The sequence below is a fragment of the Leptonychotes weddellii genome, chromosome 3 (assembly GCF_054177405.1).
Source record: "Leptonychotes weddellii isolate Sample4059 chromosome 3, ASM5417740v2, whole genome shotgun sequence".
In the NCBI taxonomy this organism is placed as follows: Eukaryota; Metazoa; Chordata; class Mammalia; order Carnivora; family Phocidae; genus Leptonychotes; species Leptonychotes weddellii.
In genome coordinates this window covers 56,529,770-56,545,414 of record NC_138371.1, presented here as the reverse complement: position 1 = coordinate 56,545,414, position 15,645 = coordinate 56,529,770, and the positions used below count along the sequence as shown (strand labels likewise).

At 35.7% G+C, this 15,645-nt stretch overlaps 1 protein-coding gene across 7 annotated transcripts in view; it reads left to right on the top strand.

The window, feature by feature from the left end:
- UBR3 (ubiquitin protein ligase E3 component n-recognin 3) overlaps positions 1-11,555 on the top strand; it is a 230,448-nt gene extending 218,893 nt beyond the window's left edge. For 6 of the 7 annotated variants that reach the window (XM_081814231.1, XM_081814223.1, XM_081814224.1 and 3 more), the window contains 4 exons: positions 2,518-2,697; positions 7,952-8,161; positions 8,708-8,847; positions 9,150-11,555. In XM_081814231.1, coding sequence (XP_081670357.1) covers positions 2,518-2,697; positions 7,952-8,161; positions 8,708-8,847; positions 9,150-9,267 — 648 coding nt within the window. In that variant the 3' untranslated portion in view covers positions 9,268-11,555. The remainder of the gene's footprint in view (positions 1-2,517; positions 2,698-7,951; positions 8,162-8,707; positions 8,848-9,149) is intronic. The other variant, XM_081814228.1, reaches the window with a different exon arrangement.
- Positions 11,556-15,645: the final 4,090 nt, after the last annotated feature.

The following is a 15,645-nucleotide window of genomic DNA, read 5'->3' as shown; positions in this document are numbered from 1 at the left end:
TGGACTCTGAAAAACAAACTGAGGGTTCCGGGGGGCAGGTGGGAGGTTGGGTTAGCCTGGTGATGGGTATTGAGGAGGGCATGTTCTGCATGGAGCACTGGGTGTTATGCACAAACAATGAATCATGGAACACTACATCTAAAACTAATGATGTAATGTATGGGGATTAACATAACAATAAAAAAATTTAAAAAAGATATTGAGAAAGGGCTTGTATCCAAAATATATCAAGAACTCTTATAATTCAGTAATTAAGAAAACAAAACAAAAAACCGAAGTGGGCATAAAATTTGAACAGGCACTTCTCATAAGAATATGTATGAATGACCCACAAGTACATGAAAATGTGTTCACCATCGTTGATTAGAAGAGTACAAATTAATGTCACAAGTGATGAGAATTTGGAGTACCTGTAACTCTCACTCATTGCTGGTGGTAATGCAAAGTGGTATAGTCAAATTTGAAAAAAGTTTGGCAATTTCTTTAAAAAGCTGAGCATGCATTTACTATACAACCCAACAATTCTACTTCTAGGTATCTACCAGAAGAAATGAGAACATATGTTCACATAAAGACTTACATAAATGTTTAAAATAGCTTAATTTGTAGTAGTCAAAAACTGTAAACAAACCAGAATTCATCAGCAAGTGAATACATGAACAAAATGTGGTCTGTCCATATGGTGGAATACTATTCAGCGATAAAAAGGAATGAACTGCTGATACAATAACATGAATGAATCTCAAAATATTATGCTGAAAGGAGGCCAGGCACAAAAGACAATACACACACACACATACACATACTGTTTGATCCTATTTATATGAAAATTTTTAAAAATCCAAAACTATAATGACAGAAAACAGGATTGGTGGTTGCTTGGTGCCAGGAGTAGGGGCTGGAATTGATTGCATACAGGCAAAAGCAAGATTTTTGGAGGGGATGGAATTGTTCAAAAGTTTTATTATAGTTGTGGTTACCTGACTACACATTTGCCAAAATTCATCAAACTACACTTAAAGTGGGTGAATTTTATGGTATATATACTGCACCTCAATAAAGTTGTTTTTTAAGATGCCTTTTTTATGTAGCTCTTAAAATGGGAGATGTATAGCTTCATTTCTAGAGATTACAAAAATTAACATCTTTTTCAGCCTGCATATCATTTTGCTTTTTTAATCTTTATTTTTTCTTTGTAGCACATTTTAGAATTTTATAATTAATCTACATTATTAGTTTAGTTTTACAAACAGATGTTTGTTGAATGTCTACATGTGCCAAGCACTGGGAGGACAGAGCCCCTGCTCGAGGGACTACTCCCACAGTCTTACAGGAAATGCTAATTTATTTTTAAATTAATTAATAGAAAATACAAACCCAAGAAGAGAAGTGTTTACAAAGTATGGAAGGATTAAGTTTATCTGAATGGAGCTGAGTAATCTAAGGCCTCTTTAAGTTTGGTCAGGGAAGGATTCCCTGGGGAGCTGGAATTTTGAAGGATGATAGGAATTGATCCAGTGGACACGGGAAGGTAAACATATTAGCCTCCTAAATAGTCTTTTAGTTAAATAAAGAAGGATTGGGGAGTATATTTTGGTGTTTATAAGACTAATAAACTCCTGTAAAACTCAAGATACGAGTCCTTAGCTCACTGATTTCTTTGGTTCTGTTACTACTGAATAGAACTTCAGCTTAGCTGGCACTTAGATCTCTCAAGTTTTTAAAAACTCCACTCTCTTTTAAAAACTGACTTTGTTAAAAAAGAAGATAGCCAGAAGGGAAAAATGAAGGGGGGGAAATCAGAGGGGGAGACAAACCATGAGAGACTGTGGACTCTGAGAAACAAACAGGGTTCTAGAGGGGAGGGGGGTGGGGGGATGGGTTAGCCTGGTGATGGGTATTAAAGAGGGCACGTACTGAATGGAGCACTGGGTGTTATACGCAAACAATGAATCATGGAACACTACATCAAAAACTAATGATGTAATGCATGGTGATTAACATAACAAAATAAAAAAAATTAAAAATGGGAAAAAAAACCTGACTTTGTTTCACACTCATTCAGGGTCCAGGCAAATTATTTTGTACTGCATCTTGTGAATTCCATGTTTTTACTGTTGTTCTTCACCCACACTGACCGCCTATGTCTTTTTAACCAAAAGTTACTTTCTCTTTGCCCCCAGAACATTTGCTCTCATAGAGTAGCTAGGTTCTATAGACTGTATTCATCAGAAATGTGACAACACTATTTAAAAAATAAATATTTTTTATTTAGCAGATGCTATGGCACTTAAGATTTAAATTTCAAAGAGAAATACTATGGGATATTTGGATAAAAAGCTGGGAACCTATTCTCTCCTTTGCCCCTCCTACTCCCTTTACTTTCCTTTACTTGACTCAGTTAAGAAAATTTTCTTACTGTCCAAAAGTAATCGATGAGGATGACATTTAAAATATCTATAATGGGAACTGTTCTTTATGAAATGCCTTGAGAATTTTCTGTTCCATGTCTAAAAGGAAGAAGAAGAATTTTCGATTCTTTCCAGCTGCCTGGGACTTCTGCCAACGTTTTACCAAACAGAACATCCATTCATCAGTGCCTCCTGTCTGGATTGGCCAGTTCCAGCATTTGATATTATATCTCAGTGGTGTTTTGAGATAAATTCATTTACTGAAAGACATGCAGAACAAGGAAAGGTATGTAGAAAGAGTAGTATTACCCACTTGACATAGTGGTGATATGCTAATAGGGTAAGAGAATAACGAAGAATTAAAAATTTCAGGTCATCTGTTCTTGGCAGCATTTATTAAACTAATTATGTTGAATAAATGGTTTCCTTATATAATATTGATGATTCTAAAAGCAAAAATATTTCAGTTAATAAAGCTAAGTTATTAATATGTTACTTTAAGTTCATTTTAGGTCATCAGGTTTTTATTGAATGTCTTAAATAATCATAGCACTAGACTTGAAAGATACAAAGGAATTTTAAGGTAGGCAAGGAACTTGTAAGCTTATTGGGAAGAGAACTGTCACATAGAAATCAAAGATTTGGAGTAGCAGATTTAAAAGGCCATGTCTTTAATTTTATAATTTGCTGCGCCTATCCTGCCAGCTTGGCCAGTGATAGGTTTTGTGTTGAAGGTAAGTGACCTGGAAAGGTCGAGTGGGGGCAGTGGGAGGTGGCTGTGAATGCCATGGTTTGATGCTGAGACTTTCCTCTAAAGGTGGAACTACAGTTTTTGAGAAATAGAATAATATGATGAAAGTAGTGTTTTAGGGAAGTAATTTGGGTAGCTTTTTCGTAGGTAAATTGAAGTAAGGAGAGAGGGAAGCCAGAGGTTAGGTGGTGAAAAAAATCTGGTCTATTATTCTGATAGTAGAAATTAGAATATAAGCATTGCAAGAGACATTTGAGAAAAATATATAGGACTTGATGACCAGATGTATTTGACTTTAAGATCTGAACACAAAGCATTAAAAGAATAGTAACTAGTAGACATAGTTCTGATAGAAATGTGATCCTGCTTAAAATACCATTGATGGTTCCCCATTGGCTATGGAGGAAGATAGGAAGTCTTTGCATGGCATTCAGGGGTTTTCACCATCTTGCTTGTCTTTCTAACTTCATCCAACCCACTCCCTTGCTACCAGCTTGCTCAAACCACAGAAGAATGGTTCTTAAGTGCACTATATGTTTTTAAACATCTGTGTTATTGCTAATTGCTGTTAATTTTATCTAAAGCAATTTTCCTACCATTCTCCTGTTGAATTAATCACTCATCAAGGCTTTGCTAAGATAAATGTACCTCTTCTATAAAGGTTTGTCTGATAATCCTTCTTCAGTTCTAATCCCCTCCTTCTATTGTGCTGTATGACAGTACTTTTGCTAGTGTCTCTAACAGTCACCATATTTATCACTTTTGTTTGTTTAATATGTCTGAATGGGGGCTCCAAAAGCAAAAATTGTTCCTTATTTATCTTTGAATTCCTAGTTCCTAGAAAGTACCTGATATAGACTAGTCACCTAATAAATATTTGTGGAACAGTTAACTGGGGAGATGATATCATTGGTAGAAATAGAACTGGTGAAAGAAGAGCCATGTTTCAGGGAAAATGAGAATTTTAATTTTAACATCAGGAGACAATAAAAAATTAGTGTTTTTTATTTTCAAAAGATTTTATTTATTTGAGAGAGAGAGACAGAGAGAGCTAGCATGAGCAGGGGAAGGGGCAGAGGGAGCTGGAGAACAGACTCCCCGCTAAGCAGGGAGCCCAGAACCCTGAGATCATGACCTGAGCCCAAGGCAGATGCTTAACCAGCTGAGCCACCCAGGCTCAGTGTTTTAGATAGAGGTGTCAGACTAGACTAGACTTTGAGTGAATAATAAAGGCAAGGTAAGCATAAATAATAAATGTCTCTGCTTCTGTTCATTTCTGTTTTTTATTGAAATCCTTAAGGAGATAATATTTTATACCCTCCCTTTTTTAAAGGAAAGACAATTTCAGGACATTAATTGAAACTTTTATGTTATATATAAAAATCTTTTTCCTGTCTAGTAATTTCTTTATTTTCAGATTATAGCTAGAATCTGAAATTATATATTGATGTCTAAAAACCTATAATGAAAGACTAGGGGTAAGAGCTGGGTATAATTGTAGAACCAGGACAGGAGAAAGTGATGAGTGTACTTAAAATTTTTTGTCTTCTTAGGATCATGGGTTAAACAATAGATAAAAATTAACTCATTTGATAGTATAATAGCAAGCTTACATGTTAGGTATATGGTTATTGGTATGGATATTGATGGAAAATAAGAATTTGTCATTTAAAAATAATCTTTTTGTAAAATTGAGTGATAATGATTTGTTTTAGAGCCAGAACAGTGACATTTATGTATTTGTTTCTACTTATGCAGAATTTTTACTAGTTATTTGAATGCACTCCCATCTGACCTGCATCCCTACTCTTGTCCCTGTTCCACTCTGTTCTATCTCTAGTCCTCACTCTGACCCAGGTCAACCAGATTTTCTTTACCTGGAATTTTAAATTTGAACAAGATATAAACAGTGACTGGAGCTGAATAGTCCAACCAAAGTACCCTTGAAAGATAGTCTGAATTACTGCTTCTAATTTTTTGTATCAGCTAAGATTCTTTGGTCACAGACAGTTTGATTGCAACAGACAGTTTGGGTGTGTTTTCTCTGAAGTGCTACCACTAGATAACCCCACCTGAACCACTTTCCTTCCTTCTATGTGGTGCTCAAGATTCAGATTCCTGGGGGAAAGGATCTGATTGGCCTAATTTGCATCCTATGTACACCCCTGTGATGGGGCAGGATCTTGTGATAGGCAACTATCAGACCTCTATGGAACAAGAAAAGAGGTTATTTTCCAAAATTACTTGTAATACTGTTAATAATATAAGAAGGCAGGTAAGGTTGATAGACAAATGGAAAAACATATATAACAAACACTGGTGGCCCACTGTCTTCATATCTTACCCGTTGGCACATAGACATCCTTATTCTCATTCACAGTTTCACTTCTTCCCCTATTCAAAATGATGTAACCATTCCATTTATAATCACAAATGCATCCACCACTTTCCCAAATATGCAACCTGAAGTCACATCCAATAGTTACATCATCATACCTCTCGGAAGTCAGAGGCTCTGAGAGATGTCCATTCCTTCTGTGATTTGTTGTACTTATACCCTGGTGGCCGGGAAAATTTTAATTAGCAGCTCCTCACCCTGAATTCCATAGTTAAGTGAAAGAAAAAGAGAATGGAAAATATTGCAAGAAGATATGCCACCATAAGCAAGAGCATTTGCAAGTAGTCATAAAGCTGTAGCTAATATATAGTCGAATATATGACTTTCTTCTTGCAACTTCTTTGGCCAGAACCTCAACAGGTTGTATTTATTTGACCAAGGATGTGAACCAGACTTTATTCTGAGAGGTCTGAGCTTCTGGTGATTGGTTGTGTCTTGCTTATATTAAGGCCATAATAGTTTACCTTTCAAGCTTGGGACATTGCGAGCAGTGGGGCTGGGGGGTCTCTAAGTTCAGAATATTCTGCTGCTTAATTGTATAGCAATATTTCTGTTCTTCTTGATGGTCAGGGTCAGTCCCTCCAGACAATGCTGTAAGCCGTTCCTTTCTTCTCCTAGTGACGTGGGGAACCTAAAATGGCCAGATGACATTTAGTTTCTTTTTTTTTTTTTTAAAGATTTTATTTATTTATTCATGAGAGATAGAGAGAGGCAGAGGCAGAGGGAGAAGCAGGCTCCCCACGGAGCAGGGAGCCCGATGCGGGACTCGATCCCAGGACCCCGGGATCATGACCTGAGCTGAAGGCAGACGCCTAACCGACTGAGCCACCCAGGTGTCCCTGACATTTAGTTTCTAATTCAGTGGAACTATTACCATATCCTCTGATGGAGTATAGTACACAACTTCTTAGGATGGTCCTAAAACCACAGAAGAATTCAGAATAGCAGGAAACAGAAATAAAACTTATTCTTAGGTATAATCATGAGACATACCAAAATCACTTTGTATTCCCTGGTTTCCAAACTGATGCATTTCATCTGTGAGAAAATGATCACCCACAATATACTGGTTGCTGGTTTAGAGCATGTACTTCATTCTGTGGGAGCATATACCTCATTTTATAGTTATTTTCTCCCAGCTGGTACCATATAAAAATTTATCAGCAAAGTGGTTCATCATTTAAAAGATCAGTGGTTTTGTCAGTGTTTTGAATATATGTTAGGATCAGTTAATTCCATAGACATCCACCTATTGCCTTACATCTCTCTTTATGAAGAAAATTCTTTAAGATCATGTGGTGTGAGCTACTGGGTAATTTACAGTCTAATCTAGGTAGGTATCAAGTTCAGTGAGGACAAATTGCTATTCCTTCCACTGATGGAAGAGTGCAATATAATCAACCCATTACAGAACATGCAACCTTTGCAGTCTGAGTTTGGGCACTGAATGCAGGCAGATAGTATATTGTAAGCACATATATTGTCCTTATCCTTGCTTCTATGGCCACTTTATCCATGAACTTATTGATAGATGCCAGGCTGACTACTTAAGTACTGCATCAATTTAGATAGATTATGGGTGTAGGTGATGTGAAATTATCACCATATGAATTGCCTGCCATCTATACAGTTTCTTGAGATAATAGATTCATACTACATTTTATCTATTCTAAGTGTTAATGGAGAGGCATCTAGAAAAAAATTCCTGCTATTACCAGTATTTTTGTACAACTGCAGTTAATGAATGAATATACTCTGCAGGGATGCTTAACTAATTTGGCACTTTTTTCATACTTGTAGCAGAAAATTTATAAAAAGAGTTGTACCCCTAGCACTTATGGATACAAAAGGTCTTAATTCTTGTGGTATGAGAAAATTTTTACATCTTCTAAGAAGGAGATTCTAAATTATAAAGTGTTGATGTAGAAATAATGAGTTATAACTATAACCTTACCTTAAGAAAAGCCAGTAAATTGTTTATCTGAGAAAGATCAAAACTTGATTTTTAAAAAGTTTAGCTGTTTAAAATTTTGCATTAAGCATATTTAAAAACAAGTACATCTAGATATATTTTCCATGCATTCTTAGTTATGTTTAATGTTTTTCTTTTAAAGTAACGACAAGTTTAACTGTTTTAGGGTGCTTAATCTAAACGCTGACATCATACTGTAATTGGAAACTACATTAAAATTGAGATTGGTAGTTGTTGAAGTACTATTTCAGTCATTTGTAAAATGGAAATGAGAAGAGTGTTAATAAAGAAAATAAGCCACATACTTAGAGACATGTTTTTTTCTTTAAAGAAAAAAAAAAAGGCCTTTAAAATATAGGCATTTTGTGTTAATGACTTAAATACGTAGGACTAATGAATATTTTGGGGTAATATTTTAGGCCTTGCTTATCCAAGAGGCAAGATGGAAATTACCACACCTGCTCCAGTTGCCTGAGAATTACAACACCATTTTTCAGTACTACCACAGAAAAACCTGTAGTGTCTGCACTAAGGTTCCTAAGGATCCTGCTGTTTGCCTTGTTTGTGGTACTTTTGTATGCCTGAAAGGACTTTGCTGCAAGCAACAAAGTTACTGTGAATGTGTATTGGTAAGAAATAGTAAATAATACAAAATTTATGCAAACTCAAATCTACTATCACATGGAAATGTGGTATATGTGGTTAAGCCAGCTCTTCATATTAACTCTTCTTTGAATTAAATACACAATACACAAGGATTTCATCTTGTTCTTTTGTTATTATTGAAGGGTTTAAAAACCCCAAACATCTGCGGCTTTATTTAAGTGAGCACAATTCCAGTTCCTCCCCCTGCTCCCATTGCCCTTTAATGGCAGGGACTCTTACATGGTGGGCAATGAAACAGTGGTCAGACCTGCTGTTGTGGATGCCTGCCTCTGAATTCGGTTTATGTTGGCTCTAAATTGCTTTCCTAGATAACCCTTACCCAATTTCCTCCTAATGTATTATTAATCAAATGTTAAGAATGAAATTGTAAGTTTAACTTAGATGAGATCTTATTAAAAATTTAAGAAATATTTTGGTATTATTTAGAAGACATTTAACTAAGGCATTCTTGATTTTCTTATAAAGTCCATTTGATTATGAAGATCATTGATATATTTTTAATTATTTAGCATTCTCAGAACTGTGGTGCTGGAACAGGGATTTTCCTTTTGATCAATGCATCGGTGATTATCATCATTCGAGGCCACCGCTTCTGCCTCTGGGGTTCTGTGTATTTGGATGCTCATGGAGAAGAAGATCGGGATCTTAGGTTAGATATGCATGGATATATTTGAATGTTTTATTGAAGTTTCATCAGTAAGAACAATGCGCCATTCCTGGCTTTGTAATTGTAATAATATTTTTTTTTATATTAAGAAATTCTGATAGTCATTAAGTTAGAGCTATTTCTAGTTTTTGAGATACTTTCCACATCCACATGCTAAGGAAATATGAAATAAACCCAACTACTATGTGAGATTTTAGCCATAAAGAATCTATTTTTTAAAAATGTGTGTGAAATCTTCACTGTATTATATAACTTTTAATACCTTTTTTTCCTTTTTATTCTAGGCGAGGCAAACCTCTCTACATTTGTAAGGAAAGATACAAAGTTCTTGAGCAACAGTGGATTTCTCATACTTTTGATCACATCAATAAAAGATGGGGTCCACATTACAATGGGCTGTGACTCACCACCTCAGCATTGCATTATATCATTTTCATTAAGAATTTATCAACAATAAGCTTTACCTTAATTTGGGGGATTAACGCTTTTGCTGAGGGAGAAAAAGAAAACATATATTATAAAGCCTTTCCAAAATTAGGTGCTTGGTAATCACATTAATGGTATAATATTTTTTTTAAGTATCTGGAGAACATAACAAATAACAAGTTAAATCATTCTTTAGCGGTCCTTTTTTTTTTTTTTTAAGTCCACAATTAATAAGAAGCACAACTTGTTTAAAAATGATTCTCCCAGCAATGCATATCAGCTATTCATTGATACTTAGAGTGGGTGTGATTTATTTAAAGTTTTACTGCTTCTTTATATCTGTGTGTTTTAATTTGCATCTGCTAAACACAATGCATCCTTTCCCTCTGCCATTCTTGTGTTGATTTGAGATTTTTGCTGTATGTAATTAGAAAAAACATGTAAGACATGATTTATGTGAAATATTGTATAGTAGAAGTTGGTCTAATAGTAGGACTTTAAAATTTTTTCTTATTGTGAGGAATCTGTTAAAAGTTTAAGGCTTTGCTGAAAACTTAATTCATTCTCAGGAATTTCATAAATATTCTCCCCAGGTAAATAATTGAAATAGTTGTAAAATAAGTAGATAGCTGCTGTTAATATAATACAGTACATTCTGGGGGACATGTGTGGTTGGGGAAGGGAGTCCTTAAAAATCAAAATTTGCCATTTCGGTTGGATGAATTACTTGAGGTATTAACAAATAGATTTTACTATAAAATCAGAAGGTTTAAGAGCATACACATGGCAGATTTTGCTTTTATGCATGCCCACCTTTTATTACCAACCAAGTTTTTGTTTAAATGATTGAATTGGAAATGCTCAGACTTACCCACAAATGAAGCTTAGTTTTGGAACTTTCCTGTCAGCTTGAGAGGTTCATCTGTATTGTATTTGTGCAGCGTAATCACTGCTATTTCTGCTTAGTTTCCTAAAAGGAAAAAAGAGGCTCAGTGGTGATGACCCTCATGAATGAGCCGTGCATCTGTATTCTTCTTAGAAGCTGCTGCGAAAAGCAATTTATGTTTGTTGGGTTTTTTTAATCAGTAAGAATGGGAATGATTGAGCTAAAACCCACTCTATAAATAGAGAAGGAAGATTACAGAAAAGCATGTTACATATTGCTAACAAGATTTTTCTTCCAAATGATTTAGTAATTTGATGATTATTTAATATATAGTGTTATCAAGCAATTCCTGGTACTTTGGACTTCCATGGCTTGTTATATAAAATTACATTTTTACATGTAAAAATAAACTCAAAAACATCTAATGATAAAATTCAAAAATAAAGTCAGATCTATGTTCTAAAAATTATTGAATGACATGACATTACAGAATGTGAAAATGGACATTAAATGATGGCCTTGCATTAAAATAGAGCAGAACAGTACATATTCAAATGTGTTCAAAATGTCAAAAAATTACCTATAGCTCTACAATAAAATAAATGGAAATAGCTTGCTATTTTTATATACATTTCCAAAATATTAAGATAACTTTCTGAAAGATGAGACTGATTCTGTTTAACTAAATAGTTGTCCTTTCCAACACATTGCTACTTTTTTAAATACTGTATCATAAGTTCAGCCTGTCATATTTTTTGCATTGGTCATTCTGAATACCAGACCATTTGTAAGTGTGGTTGAAGAGCAAAATGCTAATTTAAATCTCTAGTAAATACTGTTACAGGATTCATGAACTTGAATAATTCTACGGTTTGAAACTCTGATGCTATATATACATGGTATAATGTATTCAGATTTTGATTACTACATATTTAAAATGGAATGTTTTATGATTGTGCATATGGATGTGAAGTGAAAATATTAGCCTTAACATTAAAATTTGGGTATTTGATAGTGTTTATTTTGATATTGGTGAATTAGTCACCAGTAAATTTTTAAAAAGCACTTGGTTGAAAATTGTACTTGAATTACATACATGCATGCTGCTAAACTAGAACTTTAATTTTTTCCCCATAACTTTTATAAGTCCCATTTATAAACCCACTTTTAAAAATAACAGGTCCAAGCTAGAGTGATGTGTGTATATTATTAAAAAAAAATGTACTGGTGTGATATCTTGTATGAATGATCATTTAAATACAGTACATTACTGTAGAGGCTAAATCAATCTTTATAATTAAGCAGAGATTACAAAACTAGGAATAATCAACATTGTAAGATATGTTAATAAAAACCTACTGTCATTTGGTTTGTGAAAGGTCCTTAAAATGTTTAATTCTTACATGTTTTTCTCTTTTTTTTAAAGGTATTGAAAATAATATATATAAGTGAGCATAGCAGAAAAGATCAAAGCATAACGTAACTAATAATTGCTCTAAGGTGGAGTTAAATATAAAGAATTTGCTCTTCCTTATACCTTTTATTTACAGAGGTAGTTCCTGTTTCTTCTATCCTTGTCTTAAAATGAGAGCAAAGCTTTTTGCTAAGTATGTATGTTTTTGGAAGTTGGGGAGAAGGAAATGGGTCTGCAGATCTGAGGAACACTGCTGTGGTCCTTGCCGCTTTCTGAAAATTCCATCTAGACTTCAGAAATCTAAAGGGCTTTATGATAATGTTTATTTTGAATGGACTGTGGTTTTGTTGGAATTGACAGTTTTTGCCCCTACCCCTCCATCCTGAAGCTCATCAGGCAGTTATCAGCTAAGAATCCATTTGTGTTCACAAACCTTTTTTTTCTATTTTATATATTTTGGTATTTATTGATTTCTGTGACTTAGAAAAGATGCTGATTGAAAGCACTGAGGGCTTGAAGGTGACAACAGTGAGAGAGAATATATGAACCAAGAGTCTGTACCATCTCCAGGATTGTAATTGTTGACTCTCAAATTCCTGTTGTTGGCTTATTTTTGTGGTCCTGTTGAACAACAAAAACAAAGCACAACATGATTTTAACTGTGATTTTAATCAAATTACCAAGACAAGATATATTCACTGGGGGTTATTCCTGACATGTGATGGTTGGTGGAAGGGCAGAAGACTTGGGACTGTCTCAGTCCCATTCACAGCACATAGTTCTTTTCCTTTATGATCTGGCTGGAGTGGGCAGAAGGATGGCAACATGATCATTTTTTGATTTGTAACACTTCAAGCTCCCTTGCTAATGAAGCACATCAAATATGGAAGTGCTACCACCATCCTAGGGTGCCATAATCAAGTAGCACTGGAGTGAATATGACTGCACTGTGGAGAAAAATCCAGAGTGGGAAGACCTGTTAGATACCTTCTGAAAGAGCCAAGACACGATGGTTGGCTCAGCTAGGTGAATCGTAGTAGAGATAGAAGTGGTGGACAGTATCAGAAGAGACTTGACGGAAATCAGTAGGGTAAGGGAGAGCAAGGAGTTATTAAGTGCCTACTATATTCTAGACACTAAGCTAAATGTCAGGGCTATCACATTGAACAAGGCAAATAGGGTTAGTATTTGCTTACCATCTTGTGGAAAACAACACTAAATATATAATTACAAGTAAATAGATGTTATAAGCAAGTTAGAGCATTGTGGGAACCGGGGGACTCATGTATTTTGGGGAGTTCACAGAAGCCTACATGGAGGAAGTGATGTTTAAGTTGAGACCTGAGGAAAGGGTAGATGTGAGCTAAGTGAAGGAAGAAATAGAGGGAGGGCATTCTAAAGGCCCTGAAATTATATATAGCACATAGGCTCTGAAATTAGCATGGGCAGGGGACACTCAACAAACTGAAAGAAATGAAGTACAGCTGAAGCATTGAAAGCAGAAGATAGTGGAATACGTAACAAGAGATGATGCAGGAAAAGTGGTCAGGAATCTGATTATGGCCTCTTGAGCCATGTTAATGGATTTTGGTCTTTATCCTAAGGGGAATCCTAAGGAAGTCATTGTAAGAGATAGGGCAGATTGCAATATTAAAAAGAGCACTATGGCCTTTATTTAGAGCAGAGGTCAGCAAGCATTTTCTATAAAGGGCCAGTTGGTTTCTGTCACAACTATTCAATTCTGCCATTGCAGTGCAAAAAGCATCCATTGATCTGCATAAGTGAATTGACAAGGCTGTGTTCCAGTAAAACTACTTATAAAAACAGGCTGTTGGCCATAGTTTGCCAAGCTTAGTTTTGGTGAGGTGGTAGAGGTAGAAGCCAAAGTATAGCTTCTGGAGGTGAGAAAGTAGGAAGTTGACAATGAAGTGGAGGAGTGGAACACAATTTCTGACTCTCCCGAGCACGGCCAGGTCATATCCCTGTCTGTAGGACACCTGGTTGTGTTTGCATCAAACTACCTCCTTTCAAGTAGTTTTTGCTATTATTCCGATGGTGTGTTGTTTTACCATCAGAGTCTAGGGCTTAAAGTCAGCAGACCTGGGTTTGAATGACCTCACCTCATCTCAGTATATTAGTTAGGAATGTGCCCTGTTTCAAACAAAAAAACCTTACTAAGCAATGGCTTGAAGAAGTAAGGGGTTTATTAGTTTCAAGGAAATCACCATGGATCTAGACCCCTACTGTTTCCCTTTTCTACATTGTTAGATTATAGTTTTCACCCTCATGGCCACAAAACAGCTGTTAATCTCCAGGTTGCTATGAGGATGAAAAGCAAGATGGCTGCTAACCTTGTTTTCCAGGCAGGAAAATAGGCCAAAGGCTTCTTCCTAAGGTGTTGTCCATTGTTCAGCAAGAGAAGGCTTCTCCCAGTGCACTTTAACATATATCTCATTAGTCAGTACTGTGAGATGGCAACTATTAAATGCAAAGAAATCTGGGAACAGAAGTGTTTTAGCTTTTGAGCCTCTACATTAAAGGAATACAGGGCAGATAAAAGGGATTGCGAGTGACTTCTAGATAGCTAATTCAAAGCCTGCCACACTTTGGTTTCTCATCTGTGCGATAGAGACAATAGCTAATATGACTAAATGAACATAGACACTTCTGGCTTCTATTAATGTCAGATTAAGTGATTCACACTACATTAGTTATCGATTGCTGTGTAACAAATTACCTAAAATTAATGCAGTAAAACAATATTCATGGCTTCACAGTTTCTGTGGTTTAGGAATCCAAGAGTAGTTTAGCTGGGTGGTTCTGCCTCAGAGTCCCTTACAAGACTGCAGTTAAGGTATCAGCCAGGGCAGTAGTCATCCAAGGCTTGACTGGGGATTGGTGGGTCTGCTTCCAAACTCACGCCTGTGGCTATTGACTAGAGACTTCGGTTTCTTGCCATGTGGACCTCTCCACAGGGCTGCTAACAACACAGCAGCTGACTTTACTAGAAAAAGTGACCCAAAAGAGGGAGAAGGAGACTGAGAACATAAAAAAGCATGCCCAAGATGAAAGCCCCAGTGTCTTTTATAACCTGAGCTTGGAAGTGGCATGTGATCATTTCCACCACACATACCAACCCTGGTACAATGTGAGAGGGCTTTACACAAGAGTGTTTAAGAATCAGGAGGTGGAGATCATTAGGGGCCCATCTTGAAGAAAACTTTAAAAGCCAAATGAGTGGACAAAAGTTGAAGAAGCAAGAGTATATATGTACTCTCAAAGTATGCCCCTCAAGATGTTTATTAACCACAAAGGGTAAGATAGTAACTTTATAGTGGAGAAACCTGGTAAATACCACTTTAATGAAGTGATTAGAGTCACTACCACCAGGAATAAAGCTTATTGACTTTATGAACCCTTAATATGATTTACTGAGAAATATGTAATAAAACTGCAAAAAATACCTAACTTTATAACAATCATGTGAAAACATCAGACAAACCCAACTAAAGGATATCCTACAAAATAACTTACCAGTACTCTTCGAAGTGTCAAGGTGAAAGATGAGGAAAAACTGAAGAATTGTTACAAGACTGGAAGGGCCAAGGGAGAAACAACTAAATGCAATGTGGGATCTTGGACAGTAAGATCTCGACACCAAAAACACAATGAGAAAGCTGGTGAAATTCAAATAGTTTCTGGAGTTTAGTTAATAGTGTAAAATTAATGTTAATTTCTGATTTTGGATAATTTTTCTATGGTTATCTGAGTTGTTAACATTACAGGAAACACTGAGGAATATGTAGGAACTGCACTATTCATACAACTGCAAGTCTAAAGTTTGTTCAAAATGTAAAGTTTTTAAAAAGGCATAGACTAAGAATTCCCCTCAAATAAAAGAAGACTTGACCCCGCATAGCCAGAGGAATGTTGAAAAAGAAAAGCAAAGCTGGCGGCATCACAATTCCGGACTTCCAGCTCTATTACAAAGCTGTCATCATCAAGACAGCATGGTACTGGCACAAAAACAGACACATAGATCAATGGAACAGAA